This window comes from Oryx dammah, unplaced genomic scaffold (genome assembly GCF_014754425.2).
Source record: "Oryx dammah isolate SB20612 unplaced genomic scaffold, SCBI_Odam_1.1 HiC_scaffold_17, whole genome shotgun sequence".
Taxonomy (NCBI): Eukaryota; Metazoa; Chordata; class Mammalia; order Artiodactyla; family Bovidae; genus Oryx; species Oryx dammah.
Window position 1 is genome coordinate 45,493,003 of NW_024070201.1, and position 27,696 is coordinate 45,520,698.

General features: G+C 51.7%; 1 protein-coding gene across 1 annotated transcript; it reads left to right on the forward strand.

Moving 5' to 3' along the window:
• The first annotated feature begins 2,180 nt into the window (after window positions 1-2,180).
• TRIM3 (tripartite motif containing 3) lies at window positions 2,181-27,255 on the forward strand. Its single transcript, XM_040258516.1, has 12 exons — window positions 2,181-2,289; window positions 10,657-10,822; window positions 17,286-17,517; window positions 17,742-17,893; window positions 18,097-18,277; window positions 18,560-19,292; window positions 19,442-19,545; window positions 24,573-24,740; window positions 24,925-25,093; window positions 25,346-25,416; window positions 26,419-26,559; window positions 26,684-27,255. Exons 2-12 carry the CDS (start codon window positions 10,692-10,694, stop codon window positions 26,834-26,836), a joined length of 2,235 nt encoding a protein of 744 aa, XP_040114450.1. The 5' UTR covers window positions 2,181-2,289; window positions 10,657-10,691; the 3' UTR covers window positions 26,837-27,255.
• The last annotated feature ends 441 nt before the right edge of the window (window positions 27,256-27,696 follow it).

The following is a 27,696-nucleotide window of genomic DNA, read 5'->3' on the forward strand; positions in this document are numbered from 1 at the left end:
TAATCATACATCAAAATCCTGCCATTTCAGGAGAGCTGGGGCCAGATAGCTGAAGTCACAGGTTTCTGGAGAGCCTAGTCCCCTCCCCCAGCCCCAGAAGGAGCCAAAGCTTTATTTGCCCTTTAGGCTCGTGCCAGGATAGCAATGTATCTTAAAACACAGGGCCCAGAGGGGGTTGGGCCTACCAACCTCCATCATCTGTTCATTCATACAGCAAATATTTACTGTACTGAATGCTTTTATTTGCTGCTGCTAGACGCTGGGGAGACATCAGGGAATAAAACACGGTCCCTGCCCACAGTGCTTACGGCCTAGTGGGGGATAGAGGCAAGTAACCAGGCAACTACAATACGGTGATAAATACAAGGATACAGAAGTGCAGGGAGCTATGGGAGCACAGAGGATGGATGCTGGATGGAGCCTAGATGGATGGAGGTGGGGATGTCAACTTGAAAGCTGAGAACTGAGGGTAACTAAATGACCAGGTAAAGAGTAAGGGGAAGAGCATCTTAGGCAAAGACGTCAGTGTATGTGAAGGCCCTGAGTAGGAATTGGGAGGAATTAGCTTGGCAGAAATGAAGGGGGAATGGCTAGAGGATGACTACAGAGGCAAGCTAGCAGATCATGCTGAGTGTTTTCAGGCTGCTTAAAGACTTGCCCTTTGTACAGAAAGCTGTTGAAGCCTTATCAGCAGAAATTTGATGGCATGAGGGACATTTAGGGTTGAGGAAAGAAGTCTGTGAGGCTTAAAATAGTGTTCTACAGACCCAACTCACCTCATATTGGGTAGTCTCCTAGCCCTGGCCCCAAATTACAGAGCAATCATGAACCCTGAGGCTCATTCACACCAGAGCACCTGTGCCAGGACTGAGGCAGGTGAAAAGTCAAGGCAAGGCACTTCCCAGGGTCCCTGCTGCACCCAGATGTTGAGCCCAAACCTGAACCTTGTGTGTTGCAAGAAAGCTCCCTAACAGCATTTTCAGTTAGTGAGGGTCCAGGTACCATTGCCCTCGATCCCTTGGCCAAGGAATGCTCCAGAATTCAGCATTGTCCTCTACCTCGAAAGGTGCAGTTATCTGACAAGTTTGATTATTGAGGGGTGGTCCACATACAGGACCCCCAGCTTATGGGTCACTGGGATACTTCAACATGAAACGTTCTGAGGCTCCAAGTGACTGGAGCCAAGACCTACAAGCAGAACTCAAACCCTGTTTCCAGCCCTTTCTACCTGAGTGAACAGGGTTACTGTCTGGGGAGCCGAGGGCCCTCAGTTCTTTCCGTTGTAAAACACGGCTAATGAAAGAAGCTACCTATTAAGATAAGTATTAAAGAAGATCATATATTTAAGGGGATGCGTTATGTGTCTGGCACATAATAAGCAGTCCCTGCTAACAGTTAACACTTTTTATTATTTTCCACCGGGACTGGTTTTCCACAATGCGATGATTCTGAGAATCGCTCTGGTCTTGGATGGTGGAAGGGAGTCGCTAGATGGTCTGAACCATAATTTCCTCGCGAGGGAGCTCCTGAGGGAGAGCCAGGCACCTTGAGCCAAATCAAGCCCTATCTTTCTCGGCTGTCAGCCCCTTCTCCCAGAGCTCTGGGTACTGCCCTTCCACTTTGGGGCTCTTCCGTCGCCGAGAGATCCGCACCGAGGCACAGGCGATCCCTGTCTCCCCCCGCTCAGCAGAGACCACACTAGCATAGTCCGTAGGAGCCCCCCCAAGACAGCCTGGAAGGGCACCTCCAGGAGGCAGCCCTTACCCGCTTTCCAGAGTCCGAAAACCCTGCTGCCCAGACGCCTTTTCGTAATGAAGCGTCCGCCCAGTCCTTGAGACCAACTACGCTGCCCTTTCCTGGAACCGTCGGGAGTCAGAGGCAGCTGGCGGGGATGGAGGATCCGGGATCCGGGATCCGGGATCTGGCTCATGGGTTGCCCAGCCCGACAGCAGAGGCACCTCCTGCAGGAGCCTCAGGGGAGTCGGAGGACCTGAGCGGGTGGGGTAGGGGCGGGCGGGGCCTCCGCTGCGGCGGGCGGGGCGTGGGTGGGTCTTCGGTCTCCCAGCCGACCCCTCCCCCGGCTGGTCCGCAGCCCCGCCCCGGCCCCTCCCTCCGGCCTGTGCGGCGGGTCCGGCGGCGGCGCCGGCGCGGGGACAGGCGGAGGCGCGGGACGTGGGGCGGCGCCGCGGGCACGACCGGGCGGACGGGCGCTGGCAGCAGGGGCAGCGCCGCGGGCCCCTCGGAGTGGCCGCAGTCCTGGTCTCGGCCCTCCCATCCTGCCTGGCCGCGGTGAGTGCGACTGGCGGCCCCCAGGGGTGCGTTTGTGTTCCTGTCTGCCCGGGTCCCGGTCTGGGTCGGAGCGGCGATGTGTCTGTCCGAGTGGCTGTGGGTGGGGGCATAGATGCTTTTCAAAAGCTGTGCTTGTCTGTGTCCACGTGAGGCGTGTCCCTGTCCGTGAGAGCCGTGGGGGGATTCTTCGGGCTGTGGCTGCTCACGTGAGGTCCATGTTTGAGGGGGGAGGCGCGGGTGGATGGGTGATGGTTCCTTGGAAGAGCGCAGGGTTTGGGAGCTTGTGTATGTTGGCGGAGGGTGTCGAACAGTGCGGCCGAGGATGATGGGGGGTGGGGGCGCGGGTGGGGTTGCTGAGTGGGACTCTGGAATCTAGTGGCCCAGCTTGTCTGAGGGTTCCTTTCTCCCTGGTGCAGACATTTCCACCCCTTGCTACCCTCTCCGTCCTCAGGCACCTAGAGGCCCATCGGCGGGTTTAGAGGACACTCTTTCCTCCTCTAGCCCTGGCCTCAGGACAGGCAGCCTCATCCGGAGGCTGTTTCTTGTAGGAAAGGACTCTTCTGTTTCCCATGCAGCCAGGGCCCCGCCTGGAGGACCCCAGGCTCCTCCCTGGTTCTGGCCTCCTCCCTTCTGGACTTGGCTTCAGATCATGGGCTGCAATCCTGCAGGGACAGATGGTTGCAGGTTGGAGGGGCAGGCTGCACCCCAGGGAGGTCAGTCCGCTAAAGGCCGGTCCTGGGCTTGTTCCTGTGCGAGGGTCTCTGATGTGGAAAGCATAAATGAGGACTGGCCCCTGGAGGAAGATGAGATCTGGGAGGTTGGAGCAGGTGCAGAGGTCTTTTTCACAGGTCTCTGCCTGCCTGTCTGTCCAGTTCATCAGTGCCCATTCATCCCCTAAGCAAGGCTGTGATTTGGTGCAGAATTGGAATCAGCTGCAGGCCTGACAGGTGCCCTGCCTCCCTTGGCTTGCATGCCTCCAGTGACAGAGCACTTACTACCTTCTGCTATGGGGAAGCTTCTTTCTGTTGAGTGGAGGTCTTTTTCCTTGGAACTTTGTTCCCTTGTCTTGTTATTGCCTTTGATTCTGTCTGGTGAGAGGGAACTGCAGTGATTTAAACATGGCTCTCTTGTCACCAACATATACTGAGCACCTCTGTGTGCCAGGTGCTGCCTCAGCCACTCAGGGGACAATGGCATTCTTGTTGAGAAAAGAGCCTGAGCAAAGGCCCATAGTTTGTATAGTATTTGTGTTCAGGAAAACAGAGCAAAATCATTTTGCTAGGCTAGGGTAGAGGGTGTTCAGAAGGAGGGTCATTGGTGCCCTCAACTCAGCAAGAGAGGTAGACAACTACAACCACTGTCTAACACACCTAGCCTTGCTGTGAAAACCAGAAATCAAATACTCAAGGTTGTACAAGGTTGAATTTGATCATGGACACATATTACAACCTGTAGAGACCTTTGGCTGGACAGAGAACCTTGGGAATCTCGGATCTGGGGAAGAGAAAGATATGCCACACACACACAATTTCCAAGTAAGGGGATGGAATAGGAACTTGTCCAGAGTCTTACCTTGCATTAGTGAGGTTAGTGAGAGTCAGGACTAGCCCCTGAATCTCCTGACCTTTAACCAAGACACATTTTAGGAACAGAAGCAAGGATATAGTCATAGCCTATATCCTAAAATTGAAGGATGAGAAGGAATTGAGAAGACTCCCAGGATTCTGGCTGACGGAGCTAGATGGATGGTGGTGGCTTTTATTGAGATGAGAGGTGCAGCAAGATGAATAGGTTAGGGGAAAGTGAAGTCAGTTTTAGACTAGTCTCTAGCATCATCCCTGTACAGATATCCTAGATACAGCTAGATATTTAGGTCTGGGTTCAAGAAAGTTTTCTGCATAGGAGATAAGACTTTGGGAGTCATTAGCAAGTGGACGGTAACTGAAACCATGGGAGATGGTGAGATCTCTCAGAGTATGAAAGTGAGGGGAGAAAAGGCCCTAGAACATAGCCCTGAGGAACTAGACAGATAAGGAATGGACAGTGAAGGAGCAGCCAGAGAGGCAAGTAGAGAACTGACATCAAGTGGGTCATGATAACATCAAGTACAGCCACTGCCTTTTTGAGTCTTGCTCTCTTGCCCAAGTGGTCCATGTTTCTTAATTTTTCATGCTTCTGTTCCTTGACCCACTGTTTTCCCAATGTACTTATCCTATTTGTCCCCCAAGATCCAGTTCATATATCCCTTCTTCTGCAAGTTTTCTTTATTCTCCTCCTCTACCTTCAGAGTTAGATACTTCCTCCTCTTTGCTGCCACTGTAGTTTGAATATGTTAATATCATGACACTTATCACATTGTAGGCTATATATTTACGAGTCTGATTCCCACCCTAGTCTTGAGAACTCGTAAAGAACAGGGAGTGTGTCTGTTTCAGCACTGTGTCTCCAGTAACTGTTTTAAGGGCCTTGTCCGGAGTGCCCAGGAAATTTGATTGCTTGATAGGTTGATCAGGTGATTGAATGGTTCATTCACCTACTCAGTCTAGCAGTAGGGGGCGAGGAGAGTGGTACTGCAAATTTCATCACTTTCCTTCCTTGCCAGTCTTACTGCAAGGGTTCCTTGGCTTTGAGGATTTACCTCCTCTGAGGTTTCAACTGTTCCAGAGAAACCCGAGAGACAGTAACCTGCAGCATTTGTCCTTTTGCTGAGGCTTCAAATGATGAGTACACTTGGAGGCTAGTGAACAGGAGAAAGTCACTTTCAGAAGTGGGTGAACCTAACTGGCTTCTTGCAACCACTGTTTAACAATGCCTTGGTCACCCACCTTTACTCACAGCTGTGTAAGTAATGTATACTGGGACTCCCGTGAGGTTGTAGGGGGAAGTCCTAGAGGAAATTAGACGCTGCTTGAGAATTTGGAGAAACTGAAAAGCCTTGAAATAGATCCTTTGCAGATGTCCCAGATCTAGTGGGATCAGCACTGGCTGTCTTCATTTGCTCACAATCAACTTCCTCTTCAGCCCCCTGGATCTGGCTTCCTTTCCTCAGCGCTTAGAAACCACACTCCCTGGGGCTAATATCAGCTCTTTTAGAGCTTTAGATCATGGGAACTCTTTGCAGCATTTCACAGTGAAGACTGTTCTCTTATCCATGAAGCTGTCTTCTCCCTTTGCTTTCAGGATATCTTTCCTGATTCTCCTGCCTCCTTGGCTACATCTTTTCAGCTTGTTTGTAGGCTTTGCTTCCTTAAATGTTGAAGTTCCTTGGGGCACAGTCACAGGCTCTCCTTTCTCATCTTATACCCTCTCTGGATGATGTCATCCACTTCGATGGCTTCAGGCACCATGTGTACACCAAGGACTCCAAATTCATTATCTCCAGACCAGACCTCTTTCCTAGGCTCCAGCTTATCTTTCCAATTGCCAGCTGGATGTCTCCACTCGAAAGTCCTGTAGGCACCTCAGATTCCTTTTACTAAACACTGAGCCTGTCACCCTTCCATTCAAACTGCTTGTCTTTCACTGTTTTAAAGCTAGAAAACTATGAATCATCTCTAATTCTTTATTCTCCCTCTACTCTTCATATCTAATAACTGGTCACCAAGTTCTGTGATTTCTTGCTAGGAAATCCACTTCTGTCCCCTCCCCTTTGCTACTCTTCTAACCAAGGTCACTCTCATCTCTCCTCTAGAATATCATGGCAGTCTCTTAATGTTCTACTTGTGACACCCTTCATCTTTTTTCCACACTGCAGTCAAAAATTTACTCTACTCTCTCCCTCACCCTGCACTTAAACCCTCTCCACCTTCCCACCTGCCCCTAAAATGTTTTGGATAAAGGCTTACCCCCCTACCAGTGTCGGGTAAAGTCTAAATTCCTTAATAAGACCAACAAAACATTGTGATCTAACTGCTGCTTACCACTCCATCTCATTTCTTAGCCCTCCCCTGTCACAGTGTTCGATTCAGTCTCCTGTTGCAAAAGGCATGCTCTCTGTAACTCTTACCCATCCTGGAGCTCTTGAATGGCCTTTTCTTCTGGAGAATTCCCTTGACCTCCAACCTTTAGTACCCTCTTCCCCTGCCCAGGATCTAGGTTAGGTGACTCTTAGCAATCTGTCCTTCCCCATCATAGACCCCACCATACTGCACTGCAGTAATCTATTTATTGGGTTTCCCTGGAGGTTCAGACAGTAAAGAATCCACCTGCAATGCTGGAGACCTGGGTTCGAACCCTGGGTTGGGAAGATCCCCTGGAGAAAGGAACGGCTACCTACTCTTATTTATTAGATTGTGGAATCCATGAAGCTAAGCTGTGACTATTTATCTTTGTATCCCCAGACCTAGTAGAGGTGCTGAATGAATGCTGAAAGAGGAAACCTTTAGAACCTCAATTAAAAGATGGGAAGGATAAGGGATGCAGAGGTGGCAGTAGGCAGCCTGAGGAAGCAGAGTGAAATCTCAGCTCTGAGTTCAAGATCTTCCGAGTGTCTGCTGTGATAAACAGTTCATTTAAACCATGGCCTATAGGACCTTGGGGGCAGTGAGATGGGAGCGGTGGGAGCAGAAGCCCAGGAGAGGAAGGGAGCCTAGTGATTTAGGCCAGGGCGGGAGTTGGGGGGGTTGGGGAGTGGGTATGACCTAAGCGGCTGCGTGCCCAGCACGTCTGGGTGGGGAACTGAAGCAGGAAGGGGAAGGGAGGGAGGAGCTGTCAGTGCCTGGATGGAGCCCAATCCCCGCCCCTGTGTGACCGGCTGGGAGAGCCCCTTGGGCTTGGAGGGAGGCGGAGCCTGACATCCAGCTGCCCTGCTGGGCCGGGTGGACCACTCCTACTCTTCCTCCCAGCCCTCCCCTTTGCCAAACAGAAGCATCAGCTTGGCCCTGGCCTCCTGTTCCTTCCGCCAACCCTCAATCTGTCCTCTTCCTGCTGGGTTGCTGTCTTTGTATTAAGTCTCCAGATTCAGAACCCATCATTTCTGGAGAAGGAACCTCAGAGTCCCAGTGCCCACATCAGGGGAGGATGCTCACAGGGATGCCTTCCACCCTGCCCATGCCCACCCTCACATAAACTGAGGCACATGCAGCCAAGCCTCTCTCCTGCCCCTCCACAAACCTGGAGAGGGCCCTGGACCGGCCCATTGCATTCCTTCATTCCGCATTCACTCATTGTCTTTGAGAGGCCCATGCCACATTGAGCTGGGCACAGAGAGGGATGGCCTGCTCCTCGTCACTGCCTGTTTTGAAGTAGTCTGATTATCTTTCTGCCTCCTTTCATGGCCATGTTTCTCTCTTAAATGGTTTACATCCTCTGTGTTACTTTCTTCATCTCTAGTCATCCTTCCATCTCTCTGACTTGGCTTCTGCCCCTTCCGTTCCACCACATCTAAATCTGTAAGATACCCTCAGTCTTTATCTTCTTTCACTCCTCCTTCTTTCTTGAGTCAATCTCTTTCCTGGATTTCCTTGATCCCATACACTCTTACAACCCACTCCAGTACTCTTGCCTGGAAAATCCCATGGACGGAAGAGCCTGGTGGGCTGCCGTCTATGGGGCTGCACAGAGTCAGACTTGACTGAAGTGACTTAGTAGCAGCAGCAGCAGCAGCATACACTCTTGGTCTTCCTCCCATCCCTCTGGGTTCTCCTTCACTCTTCACTCTCTGTCTCTAGACGATCCCGTCCATTATCATTGCCGTGCGTGCGTGCATGCTCAGTCGCTCAGTTGTGTCTGACTCTTTGCGACCCTGTGGACTGTAGCCTGCCAGGCTCCTCTCTCCATGGGATTCTCCAGGAAAGAATACTGGAGTGGGTTGCCATGCCCTTCCCCAGGGGATCTTCCCAACCCAGGGATCAAACCCGAGTCTCTGGCATCTCCTGAGTTGCAGGTGGATTCTATGCCCACTGAGCCACCTGGGAAGCCCCACCATTGCCTTAAGTATCATTAATATGCCAGTGCTTCCAAGTCCAAAACCAGTCCAGACCTCTCCCTTGAGCTCCTATATTCTATTCCTTACTTGACAACTCTACCTCGGTTATCACATCTCAGACATAACGTGGCTAAAATGGAACAGCCCAAATCAGTTCCTCAGCTTCACTGTCTCTGGGCACAGTCCACCATCTGTTCAGGGGAGAAACCTGTGAGTCCTTATTGCCTTATTCCTTTCCCCTCCACATCTGGTCAGTCATGATATCCTTTTAACTCAACCTTATGGTTATTTCTCAGCTCAGTCCACCTTTTTGCTTATAGGCTGGTGGCTCAGATGGTAAAAAGTCTGCCTGCAAACTGGGAGACCTGGGTTCGATCCCTGGGTCAGGAAGATCCCCTAAGGAAGGAAATGGCAACCCACTCCAGTATTCTTGCCTGGAAAATCCTATGGATGGAGGAGCCTGGAGAGCTACAGTCCATGGGATCACAAAGAGTCAGACATGATTGAGCAACTAACACACTGCTAATACCCAACATCAGCCTACCTAAAGAACTAGGGTAGCCTCCCAAGGGGTCTTCCTGCTTCCACCTGGCTCTTCTTCAATCCTCGTAGCCACCAGAATAGCTTTTTAATTTATTTTTATTTTTTTATAAATTGCATCATTTCCCTCCCAATTTGGGATAAAACCCAGATTCTTAACATCAAGGTCCTTTGTCATCTCATTCCCAGAGTTACCTCCAGTCTTTTATGGCTTTGTTCTAACCATGTGGTCCTTACGGGTTCTCAATGACCTTTTTGCCTAAGAGCTCTCCTTCATGTTGTTCCTTCAGCCTGGAATAAATTCCCTCCCTCACTCCCTAATGCCTCTACCCTCATCCCTGCCATTTACCTTCTAGCCCCTCAAAGCTCTGCTTAAAAGTCACCTGCTTGGAAAGGCCTTCCTCAATTACCCAGCTGAAACCTCATAACTTTCTCATAGCACCCTTTGTTCTGTATAGCACTCCCTTCCCTAAATTTATAATTATATGTATATAATCATTTATTTACTTTTTAAATATCTGTCACCACCTCTCCACCACAAGGACAGTGACCATATCTGTTCTGTTTATCACTCTATCCCCAGTGCCTGTACAAAGTAGGCACTTAATAAATATTGAATTACTGAATTTCTTCAATAAATACAAACCAATCCTTATATCAGACTCTGTGCTAAGTGCTAGGATTAAAAATGAATAAAATATAATACCTCTCTCCAAGAACTCTGCATAGAGTGGAAGAAACCAAGAAACAACAAGAAAATTACAGTGTAGTGTGTAAGGGCCAGGATGGAAGAAATACAGAGTGCAGAATGATGCAAAGGTGGAGCACCTCATCCAGACCTCAGGAAATCAGGGAAGGCCTTCTAGAGGAAGTGACGTTTACGCACAGACCTGAAAGATAAGCGAGAAATTAGTCAGACAAAGTAGGGGTTAGAAGAGGATCTCAGGCAGAGGGAACAGAATGTGTGACTGCCCAGAAGCAAAAGAGAACAAGGAGTTTTCCAGGAACTGAAAAGAAACCAGTGTGACTGCTCACAGAATCATGAGATGTGAGGTTGTAGAGGGAGGTATGGGCCAGACAAAGCTAAGCCTTGTTGGCCAATTTAAGGAGTTTGGACTTTGTCCTCTGGACAATGGAGAGCCATTGAATGAATTTAAACGGAGTTAGTGGCTAGATGGAATCTGTGTTTAGAAGCTTCATTCTGGCTGCTAGGGGCATTGATGATAAACAGGCAAGGAGACAAGGACGCTAGTTAGATTGTTGCTGTATCGTTGGAGAGAACTGGTGGCAGCATGAATTGAGGGTGGTATCTGTGCATTTGGAGTAAAGGGGATAAGATATTTGGGAGGCAGAATCCATGAGACCTGGATACTGATTGGATGTGGAGGAGAATGCGATTCTGGGCAGTTGTGCTGGGAGGTGGGTCAGAGAACTGCTAGAAGGGCTGTAGGTGGTCAGAGGAGAGACACTCTATCAGAAAAGCCTCCTGAGGGAGGGTTTAGGGGAGGCAAAGGAGATAAAGGGTGGGTGTGTCAGTGAAAGTGGACATCTGTGCACTTGACTGCACTTGACGGACACAAGTGTGAATCCTCAAAACAACCATTTCAGGTAGGGATTAGTATTCCCATAACTGCAAATTATGGAAACTGAAGCACAAAGAGGATATATGAATTGTCCAAGGTCACACAGCTGGGAAGAAGCTGAGCTGGGTTTGAAGTCCAGTCTAACCTGATGCCAGTGCTTTTGACCAGAGCAGCAGGCTCAGAGGGCCCCCGGTCCACCTACTTCACCTTGCTCCATTCCTGGCGGGGCTAGTGCTTTTCAGGGACTGTGGGTGGTGGGGATCACTTGGAGGAAGGGAGTGCTAGCCTCCCTGGTGCTGACCATCTCTCTGGGTGCAGGCTGGTGTGAGTGGCAGGAGCCGCCCGTGGGCACCATGGCGAAAAGGGAAGACAGCCCTGGCCCGGAGGTCCAGCCGATGGACAAGCAGTTCCTGGTGTGCAGCATCTGCCTGGATCGGTACCGGTGCCCCAAAGTCCTGCCTTGTCTGCACACCTTCTGTGAAAGGTGAGGGGGTGTGTACCCGGGAGGGATGAGGACCTTGCAGGCCCTCTGGAGAAAGGAATGGCGTGTGTAAACCTGTAAGAGGTGAGGGAGATGTGTGCATACGTGGAGGGGAGCAGATGAACCCCGACCTACAGGAGATGAAGGTTTGGGCATGTGAGAAGACCAGTGGTTTCCTAACACTGGGCTGTGCCTCCTGCCTAGAACAGGGCCTTCTGTGCCCCTGCCCAAACCCTGAGGCAGCCTTCGACATCACCAGAGAAATCAAACAGAACTGAGGCTCTCAACCAGCTCTGGCACCAGAAATTTCTGACCAGTGGGAGCATGTTCAAAGCTAGGTCTATCCTCCCTGCTCATCCTCACTGTCGTCCTGAGGCACTGAGTGAAAGGCAACTCTTCCCAGCCTCTGGGCTTCTATCTATTATTCATTCACTCAACAGATATTTATTTGTCGAACAACTACTACGAACCAGACCTGTCCCAGGTGCTGGGTAAGCAGTGATAAGCAAAAACAGATATGATCCTTGCTCTTGAAGGGCTGACAGTATAGTGAAGGAGGAAGATAGTAATCAAATCATCATACAGCCGGACTACAGATATAAATGTAATATTGCAGATAAATGTAATATTGATACAGATAAATGTAATATTGCACCCTGAATGAGTGCTGCAAATAAACTGCTGAGATGGGATCTGTTGGAATCTAGAGAATCAGAGAAGGCTTCCCTGAGGTCTGATCCAGAGGCTGGATGGGAGTTAATTGAGTGAAGGGAGTGGTCACAGCCAAAACACCAGGAGGCCACGTGGCGTGAATAACTACATTGGGTGAGAGGCTCTAGAGGAAGCCCGGCGAGGCTGGAGCATAGCGAGTGCAGTTGTGAGTGGCCTGGGACAGAGCTGGAGCTCAGACCAAGAGGGGCTTTGCGGACCTCTTGGGGAATTTTGTTCTTAGCCTGAGAGCCACGTGAAGCCTTTGAAGCGTTTGATGCATGATCACATCTGTATTTTGACAGTGTTCCCTCTCCAGCCTCATCCCTTATTGCTCTGTGGTGCGTTACCAGATCCCTAGGTCTTGTCACCATTGCCTCCACCCCGCCCCACCAACCCCTTCCCTGAACCCGGCTCTGCCAGCAACGCTCTTCCCTTCCAGCCCTGCTCTTTCAGGTTCCAGCTCTACTGCTGTCTCTCGTCTTCATCACCTGGAAACAGTCTCAGCCTTCCTGTCTATTCTTACATCAACCTGGCTGACTTCTCTACCTACCTATGCCCCTTAGTTCTTGACTGTTTCTCCAGGGATGCCCTCCATACCACTTCTGTCAGACACCCTCCCAAAGACACCCTGAATCTTGCCATCACCCAAAATAATGCCAATTCTGTGGCCACAAGCTCCAGCATCCCACTCTTGGCTCCATCACTCCACTTTCAGTACACAAGCTTTGACTGGATGTAGATGTCTGATGCCCTTGACGGCTCCCTGTTCTCCCAATCACCCGCTCCTTCCTGGACTCCCTGTCTTTCCCACCCATTCTGAATCCTATGCAGACCATATACCTTTGTCCTCTTCCAAACCCATGTGGCAGAAGCCCAATCCTGGATCTGAGCTGTAATTAGATGTCTCCACACCTTCTCCTACACCCAGATCACTGAGCACTCCTGGAAAAAAATCAGTGCCTGAGAAATGATAACAATAGCTACCATGTATTGATTGCTCACTATTTGCCAGGGACTGGCTAAGTGATTTACATGTATTGATTTACTTAATCCTTCCAACAGATACTTTATTATCCCCATTTTTAGAGAAGAGGAAACTAGGGTTCAGAGTCATTAAGTAATTAAGAAATATTTCCAAGGCTCTGCAGCAAGTTAAATAGTCAAGGTCTGAATCCAGATTTGACTGCAGAGCCTTCTCTCCCAGCTGCCACTCATTCACTTATCCCTTGGTCCCTGCTCTCAAAGACTTAGGCTCTAGTGAGAAGTGATGGACAGTAGGTGAGCAAATAAACAAGAGAGTCACAGTTTGGACTGTTTTCCAGAAAATAAATAGGGAGCAGGTGAGGGTGGTTGGGCTAGGGGCTAGTCTACAGAGATTCATCAGGGAAGGCTTCCCCAAGGAAGTGACGTTTGATCTAAGACCTGAGGATGAGAAGGAAACAGGCATGTGCAGATTGTTCCAGGCATGGGGATCATCTTTGCACTGTTTCATGCAAAAGCCTTAAGGAAGGAGTAATTGGGGCATGTTCAGAGATGGGAGGAGAAGCCATTGTGCATGAGTAAGGAGGAAAGTAGGGTGAAGTGAGGTAGGAAAGAGTCAGAACAGTTCATGGGGGAGCTTGGCAGTTTTAGGAAAGTGTTTGAAGTTTGTTCTAAATGCAGTGGGAAACCCTGGAGGATTGTCTTTAGCGGGGAAATAATGTGACATAAATTGGGTTTTGCAAAGCTCATTCTGGCTGCTGTGGAAGAGTGGGTTCTACAGAAGCAAGAGTGGAAACCGGAAACCAGTTAGGAAGGCCTTATAAGCCAAGCAGGAGCAACACATAGGATGGGGTTCTTGATGAGTTCAAAGGTATTCTGCAGGGTAAACCGCAGATTCAGTGAGCTTGGAAGAGAGCTACAGGGGAAGCTAAACGGAATGGTTGGAATGCAGACTTCGGAGTTGATGAGACGTAGGTGGGGCTGGAAACATGGGAGTAGATAGCTGAGGTGAAGTAGAGGAGAAACTCCCGGGGTAAGGGGGTAAAGAGGCTTAGGAACTAAGAAATCTTTTTTTTTTTTTTCCCTCACATCATGCATAAATGTTTGATCTTAGTTCTCTGACCAGGGATTGAACTCATGCTCCCTACATTGGGAATGCAAAGTTATAACCGGTAGACCACCAGGGAAGTCCCTGGAACTAAGAAATCTTGATGGTGGGTGGATTACTCTGTGGATGTCAGAGTCATTGAGAATAAGGGCAGGAGTGTGTGTTAGGGTGGGAGGGGAGTAATAGAAGAAGAGAGTGAGCCAAGAGAAAGACTTCAGCCAATGGGGAAGCATGGAGACAACAGCAAGGTAGGGTGTTGTAGACAGAAGGCCTGAGCTTCCACGGAGCTGAAGAAGGAGAATTTAGCAATGTTCCAGTTAGGGGTGGTGAGGACTCAACCCCACCTTCTGGCCCCGAGGAATGTGGAGTATGAGACCAAAACCACCCTCAACTCGAGAAGACTGAAGGGGAAACTAGGTCACCAATAAGTTAATATTTGTGAAGCCCTGAGAACTGTGCCTGGCGCATAGTGTTTGTTAAATAAATAAGATAGTTAATTCAGATCAAGAGGTGTAGACAACATTAAGAGGGGAGATTGAGGATATGGGAAACTTTGCACCAGTCAGATCTTCCCTCCACAAATTGGTGGTCTGCAAACACGGTTGCTCTAGTGGTAGAGACTGCCTGCCAATGTAGGAGACTTAAGAGGCGCAGGTTCAGTCCCTGGGGTGGGAAGATGCCCTGGAGGAGGGCACTGCAACTCGCTCTGGTATTCTTGCCTGGAGAATGCTATGGACAGAGGAGCCCGGCAGACTGTGGTCCATAGAGTCTCAAGCAGTCGGTCACAATGGAAGCGACTTAGCGTGCATGCAAACGCAGCTGCTATAGGTCTGTTTCTAGTAAGACCTCTCTCCTCCTCCCTTCAGCGTTGAATCCTAGCCTCCTTGTCCTCCTGGACCTGCCTTGGCCCACTCATTTGCTTTCAGCCGCTAACCTTGCCTGAGGCAAGTGAGGCATCCTAATTTTGGCCCCTGGTGCTCAAGTACAGCCACCTCCATTTCCCCCTCCCTGCATCCATCCACTCCTCCTCTCCAAGCCAACCTGAGCCACTTTCCCATCCCCAGACCTTGTCCCGTGTCTTCTAGTCTCTTCCCTCCCTCCTCTGCTGGCTTGTCAATTTATAAACATGCTCAAGCCTCCCATTACAGATAAGAACTCTCCTTTGTCCCTCTGTCCTTCCCAGCTGCCATCCGACGCCTCAACCTCCTTTTATTCAAACTTCCAACCTCCCATTCACTCTTCAATTGGCAACATTTTCCCATCCTTGCCTTGCCTAACTCAGCTGCTTTTGACACTGATGACTACTCATTCCTGCTTCTGGAATTGCTCCACTCGGCTGCCCTGACACCATCTCTCCTTCTGTCTCTCTGCCCGTTCCTCTTTGCTCTCCTCATTCAGTATTTGCTGGGTCCTGCTCTTGACACTGTAATCCCCTACTTGGTGGTCACATCCTCTCCCATGGCTACAGAAACCATCTGAATGTTGGTGGCCTCCCTCCCTCTCTAACCTGCCTTCTCCCCAGCTGCCTTCTCCCCAGCTCCTCCTCTGCCTGGATGTCCCAGTGTTACAGTAAACTCAACCAGGCCAAGGCTGAACCTCCCTGTAAACTAGTCCTCTTTCTGTGTTTCTCATCATGGTGAATGACACCACCATCCACTTAGTGGTCTAAGCTAGGATCCTGGGAGTCAACCCAGGCTCATCTTTCACTCCCCGTATCCAATCAGACAACACCTCCCACTGGCTGCTCTTCTTAAACACTTCTCAAATTTGTTCCATTTTGGTCTACATTGTTATTGTTCTGTTGCTCAGTCATGTCTGACTCTTTGCAACCCCATGGACTGCAGCATACCAGGCTTTCTGTTCTTTACCATCTCCTGGAGCTTGCTCAAACTCATGTCCATTGAGTCAATGATGCCATCCAATCATCTCATCCTCTGTTGTCCTTTGGTCTCCATTGCTAGTACGTAAATCCAGGTCTTCCTCACCTCTTGCCCAGACTATTACAAGAGTATCTTGCATAAGCACATGCATTACCTTGAATCTGCATCTCGTGTTCACTAGCTTTGTTATCTTGGAGCACTTAACCTTTCTGAGTCTGTTCACAAGCATCAAATGTACAGTGCCTGGCACATGGCACCTAATAAATGGTAGCTGGGGGCTAAGGAGGAAGATGCTACCATCCCTTGTCTGCTGTCTCATCATATTCACAGTCACCTTCCACACAGAGAGAGTGAAGAGGAGCTTGATAAAGTGTAAACCTGGCTCTACCATGCTCCTGCAACGCCCTCCTGCTGTTGGGATAACTTCTAAGCTCCTTGGTGTGGCCCGGGAGCCCTCCCTGAGCTGGCCCCTGCCTCTCTCTCCAGACTTCCCTTACCATTCCTTGCCTTGGAGTCCTCTCCAGCCACCTCAAACTGCTTATAATGTCCTAGTCATACTGTGCTGCTTCTGGTCACCTTCTGTATCTGGACCCCCCTTCCTCCTCTCCCTGCTTTCTCTGGTCACACAATTATTTGTCCCTGAAGATTTTGCTTACGTCACCTCCTCTTCTGCCCTTCCTGGCTCCCCACTCCACCCACCCTTGGCCAGATGCCCCTTCTGTGAATTTCCTTATTACTACGTCTTCTGTGCTCCTTATGTTTATTTGTTTTGACTGTGCTGGCTCTTTGGCACATGGGCTTCTCCAGTTGTGGTGTGCAGGCTTTAGAGCATGCAGGCTCAGTAGCTGTAGTGCCCCTGTTTAGTTGCAGTATATGGGGTCTTAGTTCCCTTACTCAGGATTGAACCCTGGCCCCCTAGAGTGAGGGGGATTAACCACTGGACCACTAGGGATTAACCACTGGACCACCAGGAAAGTCCCTGTTTTCCTTATATTAATGATCAGTAATACTAATACCTGTACATGAATTTGAGCAAACTCTGGGAGATAACGGAGGTCAGAGAAGCCTGGTGTGCTACAGTCAATGGAGATACAAAGAGTCGGGCAACAACAAATACCAATAGTCTACAATATATAGCACTTTCATCCTCCATACTTTGTGAAGCCTGTACTATCTCCATCTTACAAAGGAGGGATCCTTAGTACATAAACAGTTAAGTAACTTGTCAGGGGTCACATAGTGTAATAGGTGACAGACCTGGGAATTGAACCCAGGCAGCCTAACCTCAGGACTCATGCTTTTAACCATCATACTATTTACTTCTACAAACTAATTTTGTTACTTTTCTTCCTCTGTAAACTGGAAGTATTTTAGAGGTAGGCACTGTGCTTTATCTTTGTACTCCCAGAGCTTGGCACAAATTTGGCAAGAGTAGGCAGTCAATAAATGTTTAATGAGTTAGTGGCAGGGTGGTGGGGACGGGCAGTGGCACACTTGCTGTGGGAAGGGTTTGTAAACACCTGTGAAAGGTGAACCTGTGTTTGTACACACTGAGGAATGCCAATACGTCTGCTCTTCTGAGAGACGTCAGCGGTGTGTTCCCACTCAGCTGTGAGAGAGGAGGCCTCTTACCCCTGCTGGCAGGACAGGATGCGTGTGCCAAGCCAGAGCGGTTTCCAGATGACTGTAACAGCACACCTGAGAGGAGAGGGACTGGCACCCATAGCGGGTGAGAGGAGGCGCGTGCTGACGCCCCCTCCTCTGACGCCCCCTCCTCCCCGGGCAGATGCCTCCAGAACTACATCCCTGCCCAGAGCCTGACACTGTCCTGTCCGGTGTGCCGGCAGACGTCCATCCTCCCCGAGCAGGGCGTCTCTGCGTTGCAGAACAACTTCTTCATCAGCAGCCTCATGGAGGCCATGCAGCAGGCACCTGATGGGGCCCACGACCCCGAGGACCCCCACCCCCTCAGCGCAGTGGCTGGCCGCCCCCTCTCCTGCCCCAACCATGAAGGCAAGGTGGGCCCAAGCAGGCCCAGTGAGGCCAGGACTTGGGGTGGAGGGGCAGGAGAGGTCGGGGGAGGGGGCTGAGAGGCTGTGGGTGAGAGGGTATTTCTCCGGGTAAAGTGATCCAGGTAAGGGGATGCACCTGGAAGGTGAGAGGCAAGGAAGGCAGGTGGGGCAGGGGAGGGGACAAAGAAGTCTGGCTAGTGGATGCCTGACTGGAGTCCTTATGCCGCCAGACGATGGAGTTTTACTGTGAGGCCTGTGAGACGGCCATGTGCGGGGAGTGCCGTGCTGGCGAGCACCGGGAGCATGGCACGGTGCTGCTGCGCGACGTGGTGGAGCAGCACAAGGCGGCCCTGCAGCGCCAGCTCGAGGCGGTGCGCGGCCGGTAGGCGCCTGGCGGAGGCGGGCTGGTGGGGCCATCTGGGGTGGTGCTTTCACAGGGGCGGAAGAGAGACCCTGGGATGGAGATACAGGGAGGTGGCAGGGAGGGGAATTTGCCCAGGGCAGCGGTAGGGTCCCCAGGGAGAAGGAATGGCTTGGCGCGGGCACCCTCAAGCAGCCCCAGTATGAGATGTTTCCCCTCCCCAGACTGCCGCAGCTGTCCGCAGCTATCGCCTTAGTCGGGGGCATCAGCCAGCAGCTGCAGGAGCGCAAGGCAGAGGCCCTGGCCCAGATCAGCTCAGCCTTCGAGGACCTGGAGCAAGCGTTGCAGCAGCGCAAGCAGGCTCTGGTCAGCGACCTGGAGGCCATCTGTGGGGCCAAACAGAAGGTGCGTCTGCTCAGCCTTTCCCACCGCTGTCCATCCTGAGACGGCCTGCTACCTTCCCCGCCTTTCCACACCTGTGCACACCTTCCCCTGGCCTCTGGTTTCCACCTCCTCACGTGGTCAGTAGGTGCTGCAGGCATCTGTGTCCTTTGTCCATACTCACCCTCTTGTATTTCTTTCATGCCATAGTACAAGTTCATCAGGAATCACAAGAAACATCCCCTCCTTAGCCTTCCCCCCACCACACCAGTCTGCTCACCCAAACCTCCCGGAACCCCTCCTCAGGTGTTGCAGACCCAGCTAGACACACTGCGTCAGGGTCAGGAACACATCGGCAGTAGCTGCAGCTTCGCGGAGCAGGCACTGCGCCTGGGCTCCGCCCCGGAGGTGCTTCTGGTGCGCAAGCACATGCGTGAGCGGCTGGCGGCTTTGGCGGCGCAGGCCTTCCCGGAGCGGCCCCACGAGAACGCACAGCTGGAACTAGTGCTCGAGGTCGACGGGCTGCGGAGATCCGTGCTCAATCTGGGCGCACTGCTCACTACCAGTGCCACTGCACACGAGACAGTGGCCACGGGCGAGGGCTTGCGCCAGGCGCTGGTGGGCCAGCCCGCCTCGCTCACCGTCACTACCAAAGACAAGGATGGGCGGCTGGTGCGCACAGGCAGTGCCGAGCTGCGTGCGGAGATCACCGGCCCGGATGGCACGCGCCTGCCGGTTCCCGTGGTGGACCACAAGAACGGCACGTACGAGCTGGTGTACACGGCACGAACGGAAGGCGAGCTGCTCCTCTCGGTGCTGCTCTACGGACAGCCGGTGCGCGGTAGCCCCTTCCGCGTGCGTGCCCTGCGCCCTGGGGACCTGCCACCTTCCCCGGACGACGTCAAGCGCCGCGTTAAGTCTCCCGGCGGCCCGGGCAGCCACGTGCGCCAGAAGGCTGTGCGAAGGCCCAGCTCCATGTACAGCACGGGCGGCAAACGGAAGGACAACCCCATCGAGGATGAGCTAGTCTTCCGAGTTGGTACAGCGGGGCCAGCAGGGCCGAGGGCTGAGCCAGAAGGGACGGGACGGGACGGGACGGGGCGGGCAGAGGGTAGGACGGGTGGGGCGAGAGGCTCAAAATGACCTCTGTAAATTTTTGTCTGTTTCCATTCCATCTGTTCCCCACAGGGAGTCGTGGAAGGGAGAAGGGTGAATTCACCAATTTACAGGGTGTGTCCGCAGCCAGCAGCGGCCGCATTGTGGTAGCAGACAGCAACAACCAATGTATCCAGGTAAGCTTTCCCCTAACACCAAATAGAGGTTCTCAGGCTGTAGCCTACTCAGAAACAGAATATCTCTGGAAGGAAAGGTGAAACCCTGCAGAGTACCTTTCCTTAAAGAACAATGAGTCATAACACCACCCCTCACTCAGCCACTGGCCACCCCAAGCTCACTGGCCACAACAGTAACCAGCAACTTCACAGTTAGGCACCAGGGTTTACTGAGCTGGCAGCCTCTACCTCCCAGGCTATGGTCAGGCCGGACCAGCTCCTGGACCCCAAAGATCTGGCTCATTCTTCCTTTCCCTCTGCCTCCAGCTGAGGCTCCACTTGGCTGGCTTACATCCTGCCCTTTTCACCACCGTGTGGTCAGGATGCAGGCTCCGCACCTCCCCTGCTATCTTCCAGCATGCCTGTGTGTCATCTGTGCTAGTCTCTGCAAATTTCCAGTTGACTAGACAGTCGGTCAAACATGGGTAACTTGTGAAAGCAGTGCCTTCCAGTGGCTAGGACATAATGCATTTCATAGGTGGTGCTGCCCCTGGCCCTCCTGGTGCCTCACGCACCTGAGTGGAGCATCCACCACTCAAGTGGACGTGGTCTCTGCTGCACTCTGGGCTCCAGAAAGCTAGAAAATGTGGTTTTCTCTCTCTGTGCCTTGTAGTGAGCCTAGGAGTAGGCAGAGCCTATGGCAATCACCAGGGTGCTCGATGTAGCAGTGCAGTTCAAAGGTCTGAAACCAGACACCTGGGCTTGAATCCTAGTTCTGCCACTTACTGACAAGTCATGTGACCCCTCTGAGCTTTGGTTAACTCATGTGTAAAATTAGGAAAAGAATACCTCAGAGGGCTGCCTGACATAATGTACTGTGCTTGACACTGAGTGAACCTTCTAACCTTAGCTGTTGTTGACAAGATCATTGTCCAGGTGGGGGCTGTAAACAAAAGCCAGGAGGTGGGAAGGTGCTGGAGGAGGCTGTTCGGGGAGCTGGAGAGAGGGGCTGGAGGGAGACTATATTAGGAGTGAAGTATCTGAGGTCATGCTGTAAATGGTTTGGGAGCAGAAGCTGTGGGGTTTTGATTTTGATAACTGCACAGGATTGCTTCTAACTACTATAAACTTTTGGTTCCTGAAAACATTTTGTCAAACAGCAAAACTTGTCCTTGAGCCTTACTTCACACCTGTACGTTTAAACTTCCCCACCCTCTGCCTGGGTACCCCTGTCACAGATACGGCTCTCCCAAAGGTCTGTCACCTTAGGTTCAGCTCCACCTGGCTCTTGCTTTCCTCCTGGCAGACTGAAGGAGCCAGGGACTCTTGCATGAGTGTGTTCCCCAGCCTGTCTAGCCTGCCTTTGTTCCCACCCTGTTGCTAAGCGCAGTGGAAAGGAGAGGCTCAGGTCAGCACAGGGAGGCACTCGGTTCCTCCTCCGTATGCCAAGGATGCTTTTTGGCACAAAAGTTGAGGATGCAGATACTTTTCCTGTGGTAGACATACATGTCACTTTGTGTCCCCAACAAGGGACTGTGCTTGTCCATTGTTTCCAGGTGGGAACATAAGAGGGAGGGCCTAGTGCAGCCCCCTCCTTGCTCCAAATACTTACTTCCCCTGCAGCAATCCTCCTGGCCCCTACCCCCACCCACACAGCCACCTCATAGCTGCTAGGAGCCTGGCTCTCAGTTCTAAAGCTGGGTTTCAGCTGCTTTCACTCTGGGGTCCTCAGGTCTGATATGGGCCAGGCTTCCAGATGGACAGTGACTCCCTGCTCGGTTCATGAGGACTGGAGTCCTCGTGAACTTTTCCTCCTTTGGAGCTGGCTATGGTGGCGGCCAAGACAAATCTTGTGTTGAATCCGCATCAGCTGACAGGAGAGAAAAAACATTTTGTGATTTTTGAATGAAGGGTTTGATTTGGTTATATTATATCCTTGTGTAATTAATTGTCTGAGTCCAGAAATTTTATCAGCTGTTTTGTGAAAGCATCCTCATTTCTTTCAGGCAGAATGTTAATCACATTGTGAGCTCCCTCAGCCTTTTGCCATGGCCCTTTTCATTTTTTACTAGAATCACTGGTTTGCTTGTTTTATTTTATTTAGTCTCTCGCCCAAGTAGACTCAGGTCCTAAAGTTGCTTACTGCTACTGTGGCATAAGAGAGAGATGTTAAGGGTCAAATTAGGGCACTGGTAGAGTCTAGAGATAAGTAAGTAAATATGACAGGTTTTGATGAGTCATCAGATCTCAAAGGAGAGGGAGGGATCAAGAATTCCAGCGCTTGGTGCCCTGGGCAGGTGGTGTTGCCTTTCAGGAACGGGCCTGGGAATAAGTTGATAAATTCACACTTTCACGTGTGGTGAGTCTGAGATAACTGTGCAGTACCCGAGGAGAGGTGTCCAGTTCTGGTCTGGGAGTGAGCTGACGGATTCATTCGTTTGTTGAATGTCTGCTGTGCACCGGTTGCTATACCAGGGCTGCAGTACAGCAGCAAACAGAACAGGCACAGTCCATGCCCCACCTGGGGCTTACATCCTTAGAAGGGAACACGGCCGCTTAACAGTGATTTAGTTACAGAAGTGACAGCTGTTATGAAAAGAGCTAAAAAGTGTATGTTATGGAGACCTACCTTTAAATGTATATTTTGATTCAGGTAGTAGAATTGATCATTAAAAGCTTCTCTGAAGAAGTGACCTGGGAATTCTGAGAACTGGAAGATGAATTGGAGTTGGCCAGTTGTAAGGGATGGGATAGGATAGGATGAGAAGAGTAAGACCCCCCATAAAGCCTCAGTGTTGAGATAGAAACGAAGCTGCTTGGAGTGAAGGACGCAGATGCTTCACTGCCAATCTGGTTGCACCTTTTCGTCCCTCTTGGCCCGTAGTGCCTACCTTCTTGTGCTGGCAAGTGATGTCCAAGCACGGGACCAGGGCAGAACCCAGAGGCTGTTCTGATCAGACAGGGAGGGCATGATGGAAGGTCCATCTCAGGAAGAAGTGATGTCCATAGTTGGGACCAATTCAAGCATCCCAGCAGGCCTGAAAAACGGGGATGACGCAGGTGTGGGGACCTCAGTCCACTAAAGAGGGAAGAAGTCTGGATCAAGAGCAAGGCCAAGGCCTATAACTTGAGTTCTGCGAGGCTGCTCTTGGCTCTAATTTACCTTGTGTCCCTAGAGTTATAACAAAGACTTAGGCAGAGAGAGATGTTTTGGCTGTGAGGAATAAGCAGGAAGGCTTAGCTATAGAGAAGAGGAGCATTAAAGTAGTGTTTTAAGGATGGGGAGACTTGACGGTGTTGCTAAGGTGGGGGAGGTAGAAGCAGGGGCCAGAGGTTGAAAGGTTTATTCTTTGCAGATTACTTTATCAGCCTCATAACCTGGAGGGGCTAATCCTTGTCCCTTCCCCCGACCCTCACCTAACCCTTTCTTGTCTGCTACCAAGTCCTGTTGAGTCTTCCTCCTTATGTCTCTTGAGTCCATCTACTTCCCTCCGGCAAGTGCCCTGGTCCAAGCCAGCATTAGTTCTCCCCTGGATCACTGCAGCACCTCTGACTAGTCAGCCATTTCCAGTCTCGACTTCTCCCTGCAGCCAGAGTGCTCTTTTTTTTTTTTTTTTTAAACTCCTTTAAAAAATTTTTTTTGGCCATACCATGTGGTGTGCGAGATCTTCGTTCTTCAGTCAAGGATCAAACTCTCGCCCCCTGCAGTGGAAGCGCAGCACCTTAACCACTGGACTGTCAGGGAAATCCCTAGTGTGCTCTTTCTTAAAAAGCTCCCATGGGCTTTTTTCCAGCACCGCTAAGCGATTCTCCAATTCTCAGTGGACACTGACCAGCGATCCTATGAATTTAACTCAGTTCTGATACTACCTGAAGATGGCATCACACCCCACAGGTTAAAGGCTCAGCCCCATAAGATGGCCCTCTTCAGAGGCTAATTGACAGTTCAGGTTGTCACCTATACTCTGACCCACCAGCTGTAAATTGGAAGTTCCCACATCCCACTCCTTGGGTTCAAATAATTAGCTACAGCAGCTCACAGAATCCAGAGAAACATTTAATTATGTTTATCATATCCTTTATTAGTATAAAGGGTATGATAAAAGATACAGGTGAATAGCCAGAAAAGAGGTACATAGGGTGAGGTCTCCTAGTATAGGAGCTTTGGTCCCTGTGGAACTGGGGAACACACCTTCCTGGCACCAACCCGGAAGCTCATCGAATCTTGTTGTTCAGGAGGCTTTATAGAGCTTAATCTGTGCTCCCCACGCCTTCTCCTTCCCAGAGGTTGGTGGGCAGAGCTGAAAGTTCTGACCCTGTAATCAGATGGTCTTTCTGGTGACCAGCCTCATCCTGAACCTATCCAGGGGTCCCACTCTAAGTCCTTCATTAGCATAAACTCAACAAGGGGCTCCTTGTGAATGACAAAAGAAAGACACTGCTACTGATCAGGAAATTCTTTCAGGGTTTGAAGAGCTCTGTGCCAGGCACTGGGGACAAAGACCAAATATATTTCATATTATAGCACAGAGTCAGATCTTGTCATTCTCCTGCCCAGAGCTTTTCAGTAACTCTTCATCGTATGCAGAATAAAGCCTTCTGTCCTTTATGGAAATGCCCATTGCAGTCCAACCACACTGGACAAGTAGTAGTGCCCATGCTGGACTCAAGTAGTGTACATATTGAACTCGGTGCCTTTTGCATACTGTTGGCTCTTAAACACCTTCCTCCTCCGTCTTTACTCGTCAGCTCTGGCTCATCTCTTGGCATCCTTATGAGGCTGTTAACTCAGACTGCCCTGCTCTTGGAGCCTTTCCTGACCACCCCTCACCCCTTTCACATCCTCACGATCCCAGTCACACCCCTGCTGCACGTCCCCTAAAGTCTGCCATGTCTGATTCTGCCCTGTGTCCCCAGCAGGGTGTCAGGAAGTGCTGGTTGAGTGATGAATGAATGGGGGGGGTCTCCTCCCTCAGGATCCCACTCCCTTCCCTCTGTGCCCACAGTCTCTCCCCTCCTGCCCTCTCCCTCCCTCGCTCCTGCTCCAGGTTTTCTCCAATGAAGGCCAGTTCAAGTTCCGCTTCGGGGTCCGAGGGCGCTCGCCCGGGCAGCTGCAGCGCCCCACAGGTGTGGCCGTGGACACCAATGGAGACATTATCGTGGCAGATTATGACAACCGTTGGGTCAGCATCTTCTCCCCTGAGGGCAAGTTCAAGGTGAGAGGCCTACTGTCACTCTTCTCTGCAGCCTTGGTGGCCAGCTGCGGTGACCATTCTAGTGCCTCCTGGTGGTCAAGGCCTGGACTCCCTGATCCATCCTCAGCCTAAGGTTCTGTTTTGGCGCCAGGCTGGGACTGCTCTCCCCACCAGGCAGCCCCTAACGGGTAACCCCTTCCTCCAGACCAAGATAGGAGCTGGCCGCCTCATGGGCCCCAAGGGAGTAGCTGTAGACCGGAACGGACATATCATTGTGGTCGACAACAAGTCCTGCTGCGTCTTCACCTTCCAGCCCAATGGCAAGCTGGTGGGCCGTTTTGGGGGCCGCGGGGCCACTGACCGCCACTTTGCAGGTACTGGAGGAGGATTTAGAGACCTAGTTCCCAAAACCCCAGCCCCAGAGAACTCCCCTATATGCCCCAGTTCTAAAGACCCCTTCTCCTATATTTTGGCCCTAGGGGAGCCCATCCCTGCACTTTACCCTAGCTCCACCATCCCAGAAACCCCGCCGTCTCCTCACAGCCCAGCCTTGTCATCACAGAGGTTCTTCCCCACTCCGCTCAGTCTCCCGGCTTACTGCCAGAGAGCCCACTTTGTATTTTCAGGGCCCCATTTTGTGGCTGTGAACAACAAGAATGAGATTGTAGTGACGGATTTCCATAACCATTCAGTGAAGGTCAGTACCCCCCCTCCCTCCACGGCCACTGTCCCAGCATCCTTTCCTCCTCCACAAGACCCCTGTCTCCCTCACCTCCTTGCTTTCTCCCCCGAGATCATTGCTTTGCTCAATAAACATTTGTGACGTGGCTGCATTGTCCCAGGAACTGTGCCCGAAGCTGGGAATAATCACTATGTTAAAGCAAATGTGTTCCCTGTCTTCTTGATTTTGGTCTAGTGGGGTTGAGAAAAAGGTGCCAGGATATTGTAATTTGATGTGGCAGATGCTGTGCTGCGGGAATGCAGGCAGACTAGGTGAGGACGTAGCAGGAACCCTTGATTTAGGTGAGACCAAGAATGACCTGAAGCACAACTGGGAATTAACCAGAAGACAGGCGGACAGGAGAAGCCAGGCAGGCGGAAACTCTTCCCATGTAGCTCAGGTAGTTCAGATGAGGTTTGAAGACGGGGGAGTAGTGCCAGGTGAGAAACGAGGCTTGCTCACTCCCTGAAGGGGCTTGCTCTCTTCCTAAGAGTTATGGGGAGTCACTGAAGGGTCGCAGGCAGGAACGTGATGCAGTCTTGTGTGCCTTAGAGCGCTCTGGCTGGGGTGAGACTAGAGGCAGGAAGAGCAGTCTTTTGCGGTAATCCAGCTGAGCACCATTGCAGTGGCACTGCATGCATAGGGTACAGATTTGACACAGACTCAGCGGCTTATGGTAGTTCACTGGAGGTCAAGCAGAGGAGAAGGTGGGGTTGAGAGTGACTTGTGGCCACCAGGGTGTTGCCAGTCACTGGGAAGGAGAATGAACTGCCTTCCCGGGGAAGATGAGCTGCCCAAGGGACATCAGCGGGGGTGTCCAGTAGGCAGTGGGATGCGTGGACGGGAAGCCCATGGAGAAGAAACTGGTTTACAGCTGCAGATGCGGGGGTCCTCCGCCCTGGGGCTTCACCCCATCCTCCAAGGCCCTGCCTTCTGCCCGAGGCCGGGTCCCCAGCCCCCAGACCTCTCCTCCGCCAGGTGTACAGTGCCGACGGGGAGTTCCTCTTCAAGTTTGGCTCCCACGGTGAGGGCAACGGGCAGTTCAACGCCCCCACGGGGGTAGCCGTGGACTCCAATGGGAACATCATCGTGGCCGACTGGGGCAACAGCCGCATCCAGGTGAGGAAGGCCCAGGGGTGGCATGAGGCTGAGGCTTCCTGCTGGGCCCCGCGCATCCCCCCTCCCCAGATGCCACTCATCTGCCTGATCTCACCTCTCCCCCTGATCTCCACTCCCTCCCCAGGTATTCGACAGCTCTGGCTCCTTTCTGTCCTATATCAACACATCTGCAGAGCCACTGTATGGCCCCCAGGGCCTGGCACTGACCTCGGATGGCCATGTGGTGGTGGCCGACGCCGGCAACCACTGCTTTAAGGCCTATCGCTACCTCCAGTAGCTGCACAGGGGCCCTGCCTGGCTCATGGAGGGACGGACATAGGGGTGATTGGACAAGATGGTCTGGCCGGGAGGTGGGCCAGACCTGGCAGCACTGAATGTGGGCTGCGGGCGTGGGTGCGCCCGGTGCCCTCCCTCCCCCCTCCCAACCTCCCACGGTTGCACTTTATTTATTCGGTTCTTGCTTTGGTGACTGGGTGGGCCTGGACCATGGTCCCAAGGATGTGTGCAGAGCTTCACCCTCCCCTCCCCACCTGACACACCTCCCCGTCTCCTCAGTCTGCTCCCCACCCCCCTGCCTGGGGCCAGAACAGCCTCTTACTCCAGGGCGAGAGTCCCTCTGGTTGTCTCCCTACCACCCTATACACACTGACAGAGGCAGCAATACCCCACCCCCATATTAAATAAATGTGTTCACCATGATGGTTTTGTTGCTTTCTTGTGGGATGGGGCTTGGAAGGGGAGATGAGGGTACAACCAGCTCTTGAGGAAAAGAGGGGCAAGCAGCTGGGTTAGGGGACCCAGATTCCAAATGTGCCCTGATGTTTTGAAGCTTCAGAAGAGGGCAGAGAGGCAGAGCCCCTGGAACTCAGCTACCTCTAAATGCCTGTCCCCAGGCCCATGTCTCCTGCAGAAATAGGAAGGTCTTTGGTTCTCTGCTCTAGGGCTGAGAAAGGACCCTTACCCAAACACAACCAGCAGCTGTGGGGACAACAGTTGTAAAGATGACAGCAATCCTTGAGGCGCAGGCCTGGGTTAGGGACCTGGGGCGAGCCGAGGCCATGGGAAACTCGGGGCATTTGAAAACTCAGTCCTGAAGACTTTGAGCTCTGCTTTATTCTCCTGCTCTTGAGCCAAGAC